The sequence below is a fragment of the Mesocricetus auratus genome, unplaced genomic scaffold (assembly GCF_017639785.1).
Source record: "Mesocricetus auratus isolate SY011 unplaced genomic scaffold, BCM_Maur_2.0 Super-Scaffold_100006, whole genome shotgun sequence".
Classification (NCBI taxonomy): Eukaryota; Metazoa; Chordata; class Mammalia; order Rodentia; family Cricetidae; genus Mesocricetus; species Mesocricetus auratus.
Window position 1 is genome coordinate 74674803 of NW_024429190.1, and position 16347 is coordinate 74691149.

The 16347-nt window shown below is 43.0% G+C and overlaps 1 protein-coding gene across 3 annotated transcripts in view; it reads left to right on the forward strand.

Moving 5' to 3' along the window:
- Window positions 1-6234: 6234 nt before the first annotated feature.
- Window positions 6235-16347, forward strand: part of Cops4 (COP9 signalosome subunit 4) — a 29159-nt gene continuing 19046 nt past the window's right edge. For 2 of the 3 annotated variants that reach the window (XM_040747507.1, XM_040747508.1), the window contains exons 1-3: window positions 6235-6389; window positions 15426-15505; window positions 15929-16080. In XM_040747507.1, the coding sequence (XP_040603441.1) occupies window positions 6316-6389; window positions 15426-15505; window positions 15929-16080 (306 nt within the window). In that variant the 5' untranslated portion in view covers window positions 6235-6315. Of the gene's footprint in view, window positions 6390-10708; window positions 10810-15425; window positions 15506-15928; window positions 16081-16347 lie in introns of those variants that run through there. The other variant, XM_040747506.1, reaches the window with a different exon arrangement.

Below are 16347 nucleotides of genomic sequence, written 5' to 3' on the forward strand. Positions count from 1 at the left end.
AAAAATGTAACACATCTTTACTTAGTTAAATGTAACAACTTACAATTTCTTTTTTTTAGAGTTATTCATTTTTATTTTATGTATATGAGTGTTTGTATACATGTATATTTGTGTACCACATTTGACTGTGGAGATTAGAACAGGGTATCAGATTATCTGGGACTGGAGTTACTGGCATTTGTTATCTGTCATATGGGTACTGGGACCCAAACCTCAGTCCTCTTCAACATAAAGTGCTATGAACCACTCAACCAAATCCCCAGCCCAATTAATTTATTTTATGTGTATATATGTGAGAACATGCACATGCCATGGTTCTCAGTTTCCACATGTATCCCCGGAATTGAACTTAGGTTGTCAGGCTTAGCAGCAAGCTTCCTTACCTGCTGGTGCATCACATTTTCCCTTCAACTGTTTTTCTTAATCGTATTTCTGTAGTGGTATTAGTATTTACTCTGAGGCTGCTGGAAGTCTAGTGTGAGGCAAATATAATGAGTGGTTATGGGATATCCTGAATCTGGGTTTCCTAATATACGTGCTACCTGGGACTCTGGATGTGAAAACTAGAAGATATATATGTAGCCCAGACAAGTTTAGGATTGGGAGTATCTGTATGAACTTATGCATTATTTCACCTTTAAAATATATATTGTCTAGTTCTGTCCCATGGAAAGGGAAAAATACTGATACAATAGTAAGAGCGTTCCTACCACTCCAGTTGCATCACTTATAACCATCAATCCCCCTAAATGAAAGGCAGCCTCTTGGGAACCAACTGTATCAAGTCTAATTACAAAGCACACAGTGATTCTAAAACCAATGGTCTCAGAAAACCACCCCAAACAGGAGGAATAGTGCCGAAGACCACAGCACACACACTCAGCACACACACACACACACACACACACACACACACACACACGCAGCAGCAGCAGCATACACACACAGCAGCACAAACAGCGCACACATACAGCACACATAGCACACACACAACACATAGCAGCACGCACCCAGCATACATACAGCAGTAGCACACACAGCACACACACACACACACAGCAGCAGCATGCACACCCACACCCACACACCACACAGTACACACACAACCACATATTCTTTTCTCCTATAACGAGTCATGACCCGGCACACCAGGAAGGGGAGTCAGGATGACTCCCTTTGCATATCTGTAGGGAAGTGGCGAGAGGCTAGAGCCTATCTAGTTGTCATAATGGTAGATGCTGCCAGAGGAACTGCACTATGGAATTCATATACCAGTGGTGTCAAGATATGCTGGATGCTTGTCACAACTCTTTTTTTAAAATACTAAAGTTTAATTATGTGTACATGTGTACATGTGTGTGGCCGTGTGCATGAAAGTGGTGGTGCCCACAGAGGCAGACGAGGGAATCAATTTTCCTGGAGCTGGGGTTACAGGCAGACATAGGTTACTGCCTGATGTAGGTGCCTGGAAATAAACCCAGGGTCATCCGGGTTCTTCACGGCTGAGCCATCTCTCCACCCCCCACTTTCTTTTTCTTTCTTTTTGTGAGACACTGTCTCACTATGTTGTAGGGTTTGGCTGACCTGGCTGGCCTGGCTGGCCTGGAATTTGCTATGTAGACCAGGCTGGCCTGGTATTCACAGAGCTCTGGCTGTTTCTGCTTCCCACATGCTGAGAGAAAAGGCATGTGCTCACACATCAGCCAGCTCTCAACTTTAACTGCTCTGGAATTACGGGGGGGGGGGGGCATGTTATCATGTGACAGTGTTAGGAGGTCTGAGCTGGGAAACAAATTGTTACATTGTTGTTGTTATTTTATGATTATGAGTGTTTTTGTCTGCATGTGTCCGTGTCTGGATTGAAGTCAGGCCTTCCGCTTCAGCTGCCATCATCAGGAACAACCTCCAGGAATAACCCATGGATAGAAATAAACAGAAAGCACTCAACACGGTGGGACTCTCATTTCTGATATGATTGTCAACATTATTTTACAGATGTGACACTTATCCTTAGCCAGAGAACTCTCGGAAGCCAGCAGATTTTGGAGATTCCGGAATCTGTGTGTTGTAAAGTTGATGTTTGCTATTCTTGTGGTATTATGAAGGAGATCCATAATAGTGCAATGGACATCCAGGTGGTTAACTACAAAGGAAACTGTTAAAATAAAGGATGATGGGGGGCCGGGCGTTGGTGGCGCACACCTTTAATCCTAGCACTTGGGAGGCAGAGGCAGGCGGATCTCTGTGAGTTCGAGGCCAGCCTGGTCTACAAGAGCTAGTTCCAGGACAGCCTCCAAAGCCACAGAGAAACCCTGTCTTGAAAAACCAAAAAAAAAAAAAAAAAAAAAAAAAAAAAGGATGATGGGGGGAGGGAGGGAGGGAGGGCAGGTTTAACAATTACTTCTGGAAAGAACACTGGACATCAGGGACTGTCTGGCAGCAAACTAATAGAGCTTTCTGGATATTCAAAGAAATTATAATAAAAACAGAAAAGGCCTCAATTGTTCAAGCCCCAATTAACTCCAACATCCACTTAATTAATTTCATCCAACACCGTGTACACACACTATACCACACATACTTGACCCCCAAAGACCCAGGAGGCAGGTCTGAGATACAACAGTGTCAAGGTTTGGCCACGCCTTCCCGATTCTACCTTCAGAGATTGCAATTACCTGCAGTTAGTTACAGTCTGAAAATGTTACATGGAAAATTCCAGAAACAAACAATCCCTAAGTTTTAAGCTGAGTACTGTTTTGAGTATTATGATAAATTCCCCAGACATCCTTTTCAGTGCTGCTTGGGAAATGAATCATTGCTTTACTCAGTGAATCGGCAATGTGCATGCTTCCCTTCAGCGGGTCACTTACTAGCTGTCCTGGCTATCAGCTATACTACTGCCGTCCCTGCATTCAAGTAATCTTTATTTTGCTTAATAATGCCCCAGTGTGCAAAGGGCAGTGGTACTGGCAAATCTGATATGCCAAAGAGGGCTTGGTTAGGTGAAAAGGTGAGAGTTCTCAGTAGGAGCAAAAATTAATCGTGTGGAGATTGCTAAACTCTATGGTAAATGAGAAACTCTGGAGCGAGACTGTTGTGACTATTACATTAGTGTGTGAATGCGCACTTACCCGTGCATGCACACATGGAGTCTTCCTGCATCATCTCCACCTTACTTTCACAGTACAGAAGCTTGCTCTTTCAGCTGGACTGGCTGGCCAGCAAGCCCTCAGGACCTACCTGTCATAGACTACCTGTTTATATGGGTGCTAGGAATCCTAACCTCCTTGTACATTAAACTCTTTACACGCTGAGTCATCTGCCCAACCCCTCAACCTGTATTTTTAAAATTACTTTTGGAAGATTATTTTTGTTTTGTGCATGTGTGTTTGCTGGTTCGAGTTTATGTGTACTGCTCTGTGTGGGAGCTCCAGGAGGCCAGAAAACGGTATTAGATCCCCTGGAACTGGAGTTAAGGCAATTGTGAGTAACCATATGAATGCTGGGAATCGAACCCAGGTTCTCCTCAAAAGAAGCAAGTGTTGTTAACCACTGAACCAACTCTCAAGCCCCTCGAGAGGCTTTTTGTTTTGTTTTGTTTAACATCCTGGATTTTGAGCTGATGTAAACGTGTCACATAAAATCACAGAATGCCATTGCTTCGGGCCAAGCTCCCACTCCTGCTCCTAAAGACGAGACTATAATTCAAAGACAGAATGACTCACAGTAACATATATCATCAAGCTATTTATTTCAGCTCAGAGAAATCAAGATTAAAGAGATTTTCAATTAGCATATTGGTGAAGCCCCTTGAACGATTTATACTTTCACAAATAAAAATAAACAAAAACCCCAAAACCTCAAAAACAAAACAAAACAAAAAATGAAACCTAAAGTATCCTAGGACTTTTCCAATTACATTTTTCATCTTGTCTCACAAAGAAAATAACTTTGAAATAAGTCAAACCACTTTTCCTTTCACTTTTGAGACAGGACCTCAGTCTGTGGCACAGACTGATCTAGAATTCACTATTCTAGTCTTGATGGTCTCAACCTTACATGAGTCCCATTGTCTCGGCTGCCTGCGTGTTGGAATTACAGACATTAGCCACTATGCCGGGCTCACTTTTCTTTGTCCCGCTCCTTGAAACATTTACTCTCTAAATAAAAATGCCTGATGAAAAAATAAAAAGTATATCCAACTGAAGATCTTTAAATTGTTGTAGATTTATTTTTTTGGCAACATTGAGTGGGAAGATGAACTCTCTTCCTTGGGGAAGGAAGTTATTCTACTGCAAAAAGGATACTCAGATGGACAGGTTGCAGTAGAGACTGCCAGTCCCCTCCACCTCTCATCCTCTGGGTCCATCTCTCTCTTCCTTTCTTCATTTTTTTCCTCCCCCTCACTCTTGGACTGGGAATTTAGCCTAGGGCCTCATACATGGTAGACAAGTGCTCTACCACTAGGGTATAAGTTGTAGTCCTAGCTTTCTTTTTACTTCCTATTTTCAGACAGGTTCCCACCAAGTTCTCCAGGCAGGCCTTAAGAGGCCTGTGGCAACAGACCTGACCCACGCTTTGGGTGCATAAGTCTCCCTCTCCCCAAAAAAAGCCTTATTGGAAAGTAAGTTTCCAGTCTCAGTGATGCTAGGCATTCTTGCCAAAAGAACATGATTGAATTGGTGTGGATAACTTCTAGTTTGTTTCCCTTGTTCTGTACCATTCCCAATGGATAGGATATGACATTTATAACATGCCAAGGAGGTAAAATGCTTTGAGTATTTGTTGTAGGTAAGTAAGCCTGTAAGAAATTGCAATCCTGTCTCAGTGAGCTCAGGGCTAGCCTGGTCTACAGAGAGAGTTCCTGGACAGCCAGGGGAACACAGAAACCCTGTCTCAAAAAAAGTCAAAAGAAAAAAAAAGGAAGGAAGGAAGGAAAGGAGAAGGAAGAAAGGAAAGAAAAAAAGAAGAGAGAAAGAAAGAAAACACTAGAATTCTCCTGTAAAGTGCAATTTGGCAATATCTGCCAAAAATTGTGTGTACCTTGATTCACATTGGGGAGTGCATTTTACTTGCATATATCTTAAATTATGCATATATAAGGTTATTCATTGCACCATTGGTTGCTCTCTTAAAAGCTACTTATATGTCCTATAAGGACTAAATATAATGTACCATCACTACCTTTAAGAATAATGGTAGCAAATGACTGGACTTAAATAGCTAGATCTCCTGAAAAGTGAAAACACCAAAGACAAAACAACAAGGTGTGTTATGTACTGTGAAAAGAAGAGAATGCAAAGTCTTACACCTATTTGATTGCAGTTTTGGAAAGTTTTGTAAGAATATATGAATAATGAATGCAATCTCATGTAAAAATAAGATGAGCATATAACCTGCCATTCAAATAACGGTTTCTAAAGCGAAGGCAGTATCTCTAATAATTCAGGACAATAGATGAAAAATAACATTGTTCTGACCAATACTTTTAAAAGTTATAGGATGGCCGGGCAGTGGTGGCGCACGCCTTTAATCCCAGCACTCGGGAGGCAGAGGCAGGAGGATCTCTGTGAGTTCGAGGCCGGGCTGGACCTCCGGCACTCCACTTCTGGAGTGCTGGTATTGCAGCCTAGCCCCCCTCCATTTTTTTGGGGGGGACGCGCCTAAAGTAGCCAACTATTATTATTATAAAGCATGCAGTTGAGAGCTTCTCACATGTGGGGAAGTGCAGACATCAGCACCCCTAAATGGTGGAGCCTTATCCTGAGGGAATTATTTTCTTGTTCGCGGTGTATTCCCTCTAGGTAAATTATGAATGTGTGTGTGTGTTTGTGTGTTGGTGGGGTTTTTCTTTGTTTTGCTTTGCTTTCAATGTTGGACTATAGTGAATTGGAAATAAAAACTAAAAAGAGGTCATTCTTTACCATAGGTAGTTTAGAGATGTCTTACGAAATAAGGGGAGAACGATGAGCCACAGACCCGGAACTTAGTGAAAACGCTGTAGTTTTAACACGCCGGGCCCTTCCTGAGGTGGCACAAGGTACACGCCTTCAAGGGCTTCAGCCAATCCCAGGTCGGAGCGTGAGAGCCAGAGTCTCTCGAGAGGCCTGGGCGGGTCTCACACGGGAGGAGAGGAGATTGATGTCACTCAACCCCGAGGGCGGAGCTAATTCCGGCTCTCACACCCGACGCTCTAGCCCGTAAAGGCGCGACTCTATGGCACCTTGGGTTCCCTCTGCCTGCACCCCGGAGGACTGCACTCGTTTCCTTTTCGGCTGCGAGCGGTCCCGCAGCCGTGGCTGAGCTGGAAGAAAGATGGCGGCTGCCGTGCGACAGGATTTGGCCCAGCTCATGAATCTGAGTGGCTCTCATAAAGATCTGGCGGGCAAGTGAGTATTTCCTAGGAGTCCCGAGGTGGGAGGGGAGGCGCAGATTTACCTAGAGGCTCTCGGGTGCGGGGCCGAGGTGGTAGGCCCGAGGGCTCAGGGGGGCGGGCCTGCTTGAGGCTGTGGCGGTAAACGCTGGGAGCCGCAGAAGACTCTCAGGGACCGTGTGCCGGGGTCCGGACCGCCCCGAGACCCGGGCTGCCCGCCAGCGTCTGAAGTCCTTGGTAACGTCCTCCACGGGTTCCTTTGGGGAAGCGTGGCTCCAAAGATGACGGCTCCCTCGGCGGTGGCCGCCTGCGTTAGCGGCTCTGGAGAGCCCGGCACACCGAGTTTGACTTGTGTTTGCTGCCGCCCCCGCCCTCGCCTTGGTGGACATACATTTATATTCTGGGCTTTGATGCAGAGTTTTGTTTGTTTTTTAAGAGAAGGCTTTCCAGGATGACAGGGGCCGAGGCGGTATGGCCGCTGTCTTGTCGCCCAGAACTTCTCAAGTTAACAGCGTGTGTGAGTCCTTCTGTTCTGGGTACTTTCTCTCCCTCAGTCTGTCACCAGCGCTGTAGAAGAGAACACAGGCAGAACGCCCTCGACCTAGGATGTCTAGAACACTGATGCTTCCATAGGCTGCTTAGGAATTTTGTAGAAACCTTAGAATGCTTAGGTCCACTACAAGTTACAGTTTGAGACGTGTCAGTTCCCCCCAAGTCGGTTTACATACATACATATATACATATATATATGTATATAAACCAACTTTCATTTTAATGTGAAAATATTCTGCAGGATTCTTTTTTTAAATTTATTTTATGTGCACCTGTGTGAAGGTGTTAGATCCCCTGGAACTGGAGTTACAGACAGTTGTGAACTGCCATGTGGGTGCTGGGAATCGAACCAAGGTCATCTGGAAGAGCACCAGTGCTCTTAACCGCTGAGCTGTCTCTCCAGCCCCGCTGCTGGACAGTTTTGGTCATTCTCTTTTTGTAGATTTCACAGCTTTGCTATTTGCTGAAAGTCTTTGGTTTGTTTTCTGAGACAGGGTTTCTCTGTGTAGCCCTGGCTGTCCTGGAACTCACTCTGTAGACCAGGCTGGCTTCAAACTCAGAGATCCACCTGCCTCTGTTTCCCGAGTCCTGGGATTAAGTGTGCACCCCCTGGCCCAGCTCTTTCTGCTGAAAGTAGTCCTCGGATTAATGTTTACATGCTGGCAGCTGAGAGCACGTTGATCTAATTGTGGAACACTCTTGCTCAAGCCTGCACGTTGAAGTGGTGTAGATGTTGTCCGGCAGCTGTGCTGCTTTTTCACCGGTAAATTTAGTTTAACTGCTTTATGCTTCATTTTTCTGCTTGAAAAAAAAAACGGTAGTATAATCGTGAGACTTAGTCTTATCTGATTTCAAAATGAATGTGTGTCTATATACTTATCACACTTAAATACCTGAGTTCAGTTGCTGGTATATAGAAAACTCGATAGAATTGTTATTGTTAAGCAGTCGGTAAATACATACCAACTTTTTCCAGGATTTGGAAGTAGTTGACCGAGACTTCATTGCTTAGTCTTTTTTGCATGTATTAATACTTTTTGTCCATTTGGATGGAAGTAAAACTGGCGTATGTATTCTCTTGTATTTCAGAAAATGTAGGTTGTCAGATAGCTCTTTGAACTGGAAAGCATTTTGGAACTTCGGCTTACTCCCCTTACCTCTTTAGATCTGAGTTGGAGATGAACAGTAGTATGTCTCCAATGGCTTGTTTCTTTGTCTGTTGCTGCTTAATAAATGCACAGTTTAGTGGTGTAAGCATACCTACCCCCTCAAGATTCTGTGTGTCACCCGGACTGTCTTCCTGGTCTTGCCTGGTTCAATTATGCAGATTAATTTGCCTGGCAGTTCAGTTACGGCTGGGCTCATGTCGGTGTCTGGGTGTTGGCTGGGTCTTTTATTCTAGTTTCATAGTTTAGCTTTGGCTTTCTTCTGGGCTTCTCCATTACAGTGTTCTACCTGGGTGAGAATGAAAGCTGGAAGGCTTAAGGTTAGCCTGAGCAGTCTCCCATCGACTCTGTAACACCAGTGAAAGCAAGTGATTCAGGGGGAAAGGACATGGAATGTACCACTAACTCTTTAGTAGCAAAGTGATGTTGCAAAGGAGTCCTTGGAAACTGTTCCTGTGGCAGTTTACCATGTGAGTTTATTATTCAGAGCAAATGAAATGATTGGCTTGATAAATGGTAGCCCATGCAGTACTAGCTAGCTCCTCCCTCAATATCGCTTTTTTTCTTGTCTTAGGATTTAGTTGATTATTTTTATGTATGTGTAAGTGAATGTGGGTACCATCTGTATGCAGGTGCCCATGGGTGCCAAAAGCAGAAGTCACCCTGAACTGGGTGCTGGGAATTGGATTCAGGTCTCTGGAAGAGCAGCATCCTTGACCACTGAACCATCTCTCCAGCCCTCCCTTGGTGCTGCTTTCTGGCCTTGCCTCTGGGTGTTTGCCTAGTACTATCTGGGTAAGATTGTTAGAATGTTTACCCCTGTAACAAAACAGTTCTGCCAGCCACATAACTTTATGAAGCACTATGCCATCTGTTCATTTAAGGTTTTTATATTGGGAACTGAGAAACAAAAGATTTCTAATGCTGAAGTCCTCTGTTCCCATACAGTGTATTGTTCAAGAAATGTTGGTTAAATCAGTAAATAGCCAGAGGAGGGTGTAACTTCTATTTGAACCCATGTTTGTCTGAAAAGATCACTTTTAACCAACCAGACTATATTGCTTTTCTTGTTAAAGACTCAATTAGAAGTGCTTTCTGAACTGGGCATGGTGGTGCACGCCTTTAATCCCAGCACTCGGGTGGAGAGGCAGGCGGATCTCTATGAGTTCGAGGCCAGCCTGGTCTACAGAGCGAGTTCCAGGACAGCCTCCAAAACAATACAGAGAAACCCTGTCTCGAAAAACCAAAAAAAAAAAAAGTACTTTCTAAGCTGGGTGTTGATGGCGTACACCTTTAATCACAGCAGAGGCAACTGGATCTCTGTGAGTTCAAGACCAGCCTGGTCTATAAGAGCTAGTTCCAGGACAGCCTCCAAAGCCACAGAGAAACCCTGCCTCAAACATATCCTACCCCCACAAAAAAAAGAAGTGCTTTCTGATAATTGGATTAACAGCTATCAAATTTTAGTATAAGAAATCAGCCATATAAAAGACATTTTTGTTTTTACAGACATAGGCTGCTTTTTCTTTTCATATAATGTGCATATTTATTACCTAGTACAAAGCTTTGGAAGAGGAGACTAGAGCATGACTCAGCTGTTAAGAGCAAAGGACCTGGGTTCAGTTCCCAGCATCACAGGGTGACTCACAACTGTTTATAACTCCAGTTCCAGGGTACACTTTTCTGACTTCTAAGGGCACCAGATACACATGTGGTGCACAGACATACATGCAGGCAAAACACGTACACAAAAGAAAAGCTTAGAAGCCAGGAGCAGTGGAGCACGCCTTCGATTTCAGCACTTGGGGGTTGGAGCAGGCCAATCTCTGAGTTCTGGGACAGCCAGGGCTACGTAAAAAGATCCTATCTCAAAACCCCAAAGTCAAGAATCTTTATAAGACAGGGACTGGAGAGGGAATATGTGGAGGTAACTGTTGTGATAGCCTGTCTTGACTCCATTGGCTAACCTGCTTGCTCTACAACATTCGACTAAGATGTGGCTTCCGGGAAGCTTGCTCACATTCTCACCTGGTTAGACCTGGTTAATTGTCTGCCTGTGCCTGGAAATAGCTTACTTTTATTTGGACATGGATTAGATTGTTTGACTACTCATTTGTCCACTTCCCTGACCAGAAAATATACTTTTTACTTTTTCAAAGTAAACAGCTTTATTTAGAAAAAGTGAGAAAGAACTTCTTAGACTGGGAGGACTGCAAGCGGACGAATACTCACACACACAAAAAGAACTTTGAAGGCACCTAGTAGTCAAGGCAGTATATAGTCCATGTTTATGAACGCCTCACTCTAAATATAGTCACCTAGTGACTTAGTCATTTGCATATGCAGGCCAGGTGCACCCCATCTACAGTGAGCTGCAGGCCAGGTGCACCCCATCTACCTACAGTGAGCTGCAGGCCAGGGGCACCTACCCCATCTACCTACAGTGAGCTGCAGGCCAGGGGCACCTACCCCATCTACCTACAGTGAGCTGCAGGCCAGGGGCACCCCATCTACCTACAGTGAGCTGCAGGCCAGGTGCACCCCATCTGCCTACAGTGAGCTGCAGGCCAGGTGCACTGCTTTCCTTTTGTGAGTTGGTTGGCTAATATGTGACAACAGGGTTCTGAAGATAATGACACATTCAAAGCCTCTTAAGGTCCAGGCTCAACTGGCATTTCATTTCTGCTACATTCTGTTGGTCAACAAGTTTAGAATGGGGTGAGGAATTTTTTTTTAATGTGAAGAGCTACAAAGTCAAATTGAAAAGGGGCATAGATACAGGGAGTGAAAGAATTGTGGCCGCTTTTTGAAGGCAGTCAAAGTTACTTGGCTGAGCTAACCAGTGGGTTAGATGCTTTGAACAGTTCTGGAAGTGTTTGTTGGAAAATCTGTTTGCCTGTTTGCCTCTCTCTCTTTTTTGACGGCATCTCACTCTGTAGCTCAGACTGGCTTTGAATTCACTAATCTTCCTGCCTATTGTGATTATAGGCATGAACTACCATTTCTGGCCTAAGTAACTCCTCTTCATTACCTCTTTTCTGTCTTATCTCCCCTAGACGCCAGTGAAACCTCTGTTCAGAACAACATCCTGGAGCTTTGTATCTTCTCTCTTGTGTATGTCTTTATTTCTATGCTTCGTTCTAGATAGGTTCTTTAACCTGCTTTCTGTTTTAGCCGTTTTTCAGCTGTCGCATTTGGTGTTGGGTATTTAAGCTGGTTATAATGTTTTTCAGTTGTCATTGCTGATGCTTTGTTTTCCAGTGACACGACACCAGTTTCTACTTTCTTGTTGAACTTCAAAGCTTGCCTTTCCTCCCTGGGTGTAATTATATTACAATTTTTCTGGCTTCAGAATAATTCCTAGTTGTTGCAGTTGATTGTTGCTTTTGCTGATGCTAGCTAATACTGTCGTGTGCCTTACTAATCTTTGTTTTTTGGCAAATTATTTTCTGTTTTTAGAGACGGTTTGGAGCCAGGACCCTGTGTGTCAGAGAATGTTTATTCCCTCTGTCAGCACCTGCTAACAGTCTAAGACAAAAAGACTTCAGATTTTTTTTTTCCTGGATAATCCTTGGTACTGAATTTGTAACCTTATTTCAAGGTGCTTGTGTTTCTCTCCTGGTTTGGCAGACAAAGAGCTTGAATCGCATCCCTCCAGCTCTGTTAGTCTCTCAGAAACAGCAGCTTGCTTCCCATTCTTTGCAGCAGATTTACAGAGAGCTCCAAAGTAGAGCCCTCCCTTTTCTCTGTACTAGAAGTGTCTTTCAAACCACCGCAGAGGGTTTAGGAGTCTTTCTGTTTGTGTTTTTGTGTATTTTGAAATGGTTGCTTATTTTATTGTATGTGTATTAATGTTGGCTTGCATGTGTGTGTGTACCTTGTGCACTCGGAGGCCCAGGTTCATTTCCTAGCACCTGTGGCTAACAACCATCTGAAATTCCAGTTCCAGATCAGATGACCTCTTGTGGCCTCCATGGGTACTGCATACTCTTTGTTCACAGACATCTGTGTAGGCAAAACACCTACACACAAAGTAAAAGTAAATGTCTCAATTTTTGTTGTGGTTGGTTGATTGGTTTTTTTGAGACAGGGTTTCACTGTGTAGCCCTGGCTGTCCTGGGAACTTACTCTGTAGACCATGCTGGCCTTGAAGTCATGTATATCCACCTGGCTTTGCCTCCCAAGTGCTGGGACTAAAGGTGTAGGCCACCACGCATGGTATAAAATTTTTTTTAACTTTAGGCTAGGCATTAAATTTATCTAAGTACTGACCTTTGAATATTAGTTTGTATAAAATACTCTAGACATATATAAATATGATTTAGCTGTAATCTTGATTTAATAGAATATAATCGAATTTGAAAATTATTAATATTCAGTTAAAAATAAATGATAAATCATAAAGCATAACCTATCTGAAAATGTGGTCAGATCAATAAATATGTAAATATAAGTATAAGAACATTCTAACTTGTATGTATATGAATTTGTGTGTGTGCATACTATAAATGATGTGTATACATGAATTTGTGTGTGTGTGCATACTTTAAGTGAGCATATATATGAATGTGTGTGCATACTATAAGTGAGGTATATACATGAATTGTGTGTGTGCACACACATACTATAAGTCTATGTACATGAATTTGTGTGTATACATACTATAAGTAGGTATATGTATGAATGTTCGTATGTGTGCATACTATAAGTGAGGTATGTACATGAATGTGTGTGTGTGTGTGCATACTTTTTGTTTAGATTTTGTCTTTTCAAGACGGGTTCTTTGTGTAGCCTTGGCTATACTGGAACTCACTCTGTAGATCAGGCTGCCCTCTAACTCACAGAGATGTGCCTGCCTCTGCCTCCCTGAGTATTCAGATTAAAAGTGTGCACCACCACTGCCTGACTGTGTGTGGTTACTATAAGTGAGGTATGTACATGAATGTGTGTGTGCACACTGTTAAGAGTGAGAAGGCTAGAATGAGACACTTTGTAGGAAGTAATTTTCTAACACAGTCCTGTCCCTTAGGACTCAGACCTAGTAGTGTCTCTTGTAGAGACAAGGCTTACTGTTTCCTTTCCTTCTTATACCTGCCAGCACACCTGCTTCCATTATGGCTTTGCCACATTCCATAACCAGGGCTGGGGATTTTGGATGAGCTGGGAATGAAGCTGGATGTAGCTTTGAAAGTGGGCCCTACAAAATAGGTCACCAATCTGAATTGGTTGGGGTCTTATTTGTGCAAGTTTTTCTTCCAGGCTTCCTTCTGAACCACTTTCTGAAGAACTGAAACATTGCTAGGTTTGTAATTGCATTTAACTAGCCAGGTGTGATGGCTCATGCCTGTAGTTCAAACACTGGGGAAACTGAGACAGGAGGATTTCTCTGAGGTTAATCAGGGTGACGCTGAGTTCCTAGCCAGCTTGGACTACAAAGGGAGATCCTGTTCAGAAAACAAAAATAAATAAAATGTTTTTAACTAAAGTTTTTTTAAACATACGGTGCTGGGCGATGGTGGTGCACACTTAACCTCAGTACTGAGGAGACAGGCAATGGAGGCCTGGGTTTGATCCCCAGAGCCCATGTGAAGGTGAAGGAGAAAACCAGCTCAACAAAGTGGTCCTCTGACTTCTACATGTGCACCGTGTGGGGTGTTTTGCTTGCTTGCATGTCTATTTGTGCATGTGCCTAGTGTTCACAGAGGCTAGGAAAGGGTGTCAGATTCCTGGAACTAAAGTTATAGATGGTTGTGAGCCACCTTGTGGGTTTTGGGAATTGAACCTTGGTCCACTGGAACAGTAGCCAATGTTCTTAACTGCTGAGCCATCTCTATGGACCCAATAATAAATGGTTTGGCGTTTTTGTTTATTTCTGAGACAGGGTTTCTCTGTGTTGCCCTGGAGACCAGACTGGCCTTGAACTCAACTGCCTCTGCCTCCCAAGTGCTGGGATTAAAGGCGTTGCTCACCACAGCCTGGCAGTAAGTGTTTTGAAAAAGACAAAAGAGAAGGCTGGAGAGATGGATTAGTGGTTAGAGTGCTGGTCACTTACTCCTCTAGAGAACTGGGGTGGATATCCCAGCACCAACTGTGGGTGACTCACAACTACTTGTAACTCCAGCTCCAGGGATCTGATGTCCTTTCCTGCCCTCCGTGGGCACCCAAATTCATGTGATAGATGCTCTAACCAACAGATAGGCAAGCTTAAAAAAATAAATCTTAAAAATTAATAAAAGGACAAACAATAAAAAAATAAAATTTAGCCCTCTTATACTGACTCAGTTTAAGAAGTAAAATGTTTTGTGCCTTATCCTTCAAGACATTGTATATTTCAGTGAATGAAGGAAGCTCCCTGTCCTCCTGGAACTTATGCTTTAGGAAGGAACTTACTGGTAATTGCCTGGTAATTGTCTTGAACCCCCCGCCCTCCCAAATTGTTAAGATCACATTTATTTGTTTGTTTGTTTGGTTTATTTATTTATTTATGCGTGATCTGAGAACAAATTCTGGAAAATCAGTTCCAGAGATAGAACGCAGATATCAGAACTGGCGGAAAATAACTTTATCTGTTGAGCTATTTCACCAATCCTGAGGCTTAGTGTTTTTGTGATTGGTTGGAAACTAAAAAATACAGGTTTTTTTTTCCAATGTGCTGTAAAGAAAATGGCTAACGAGAGCCTAATAGAAGAAAGTAGGGCAAATTAACAGACTGAGTACGTGTCAAAATTAGTGTAGAAATGAATAAACAGGCCAGGGCATGGTGGCACACCCAGCTTCCTAGCATTTGGGAAGCAGAAATGGGAGGATCAAGGATTCCAAGCTAGCTGAGCTACATAGAGAATTCGAGGCCAGCTTGAACCTATATCACTGTGAAACTCTGATCCCGAAAACCAGAAGCAGATATACAATAAGGAATAAATAAACTTAGGGATTTATTTATTAGACAATACATATCTCAGTTTCATTTCGGTTGCTGCTGTAAAATACTCTGAAAGCAACTTAGGAGAAAGGGCTTATTTCAGCTCTCAGTTCCAGGTGACTGTCCATCCCTGCTGGGAAGTGAAGGCAGCAGGAGCTTGAAGCTGCTGCCACATCACCGTCAAGAGCAGAGAGAATGAGTGCATGGCGAATGTGCTCAGCTTGCTTTCTCAGTCCTCGTACTTCAGGACTCCTGCTTAGGGAATAGTGCTGCAACAGTGGGCAGGTCTTGAGATAGTCAAGATCCCCAGCAGGAGCGTCCAGAGGCCACTCCTCCTTGAGAGTCTTCCTCAGTAATCATTTCAAGTTGACACTTAGAGCTAAACACTCATTGTTTGTATTTGATGCTGTTTTAGATATCGTCAGATTCTGGAAAAAGCCATCCAGTTATCTGGGACAGAACAACTAGAAGCTCTGAAAGCTTTTGTGGAAGCGAGTGAGTAGAATGGAAGTGTCCTGCTTGCCTTGTGTTGCTGAGAGGTCCTCACAGCTCATCAGCTGTTACAACCGTCATGTTAAATGTGCTTTCAGACCGTTTTATTCCAGACTTCTAACACTTACAGTTGGGTTAGTTTCCAGCTGAATTGTCGTAAGAGGAAAAGTGTAAAAATTTCCCCAGTTTTTTCCATTTCTTAGAAAATTTACTGTATTTTTCCTGCCTTGTTGTAGTAGATATGCAGTCAGTAAAATACAGCATGAAGAAACTAATTATGTAGCATGAGATGATAAATCTCTGAGTAATACATTGAAAGTTGCTCATGTGGAATGTTAAAATGATAATTTTAAGAAAAATTTTGATTGCTTAATGGAAACTTACAATTATTCATGTTTCATATTTCTCATCTTATTTTTTAACAAGTGGTGAATGAGAATGTCAGTCTTGTGATCTCCCGGCAACTGCTGACAGATTTCTGCACACACCTCCCTAACCTGCCGGACAGCACAGCCAAGGAGATCTATCATTTCACCTTGGAGAAGGTCCAGCCCCGTGTCATTTCTTTTGAGGAACAGGTAAAAGCCTAGAGTTGTGGATTTTGTTGTTGTTGTTGTTTTGTTTTAACGAATCAGGAGACTTTCCAGTAACTTCTTTCTTTCTTTCTTGTTTTGAAAAAAAAAGCTTTCATACAATATATTTTGACTGTTTTCTTTTCCCCCAATTGCTCCCCACCTCCCTACCAGCTCAACTTTGTATTCTTTTTTCTCTTAAAACAAAGCAAAACAAAACATAAAAACCTCCAAGAAACCAAATCAAGAAACCAACAAACAAAAACCCAACAA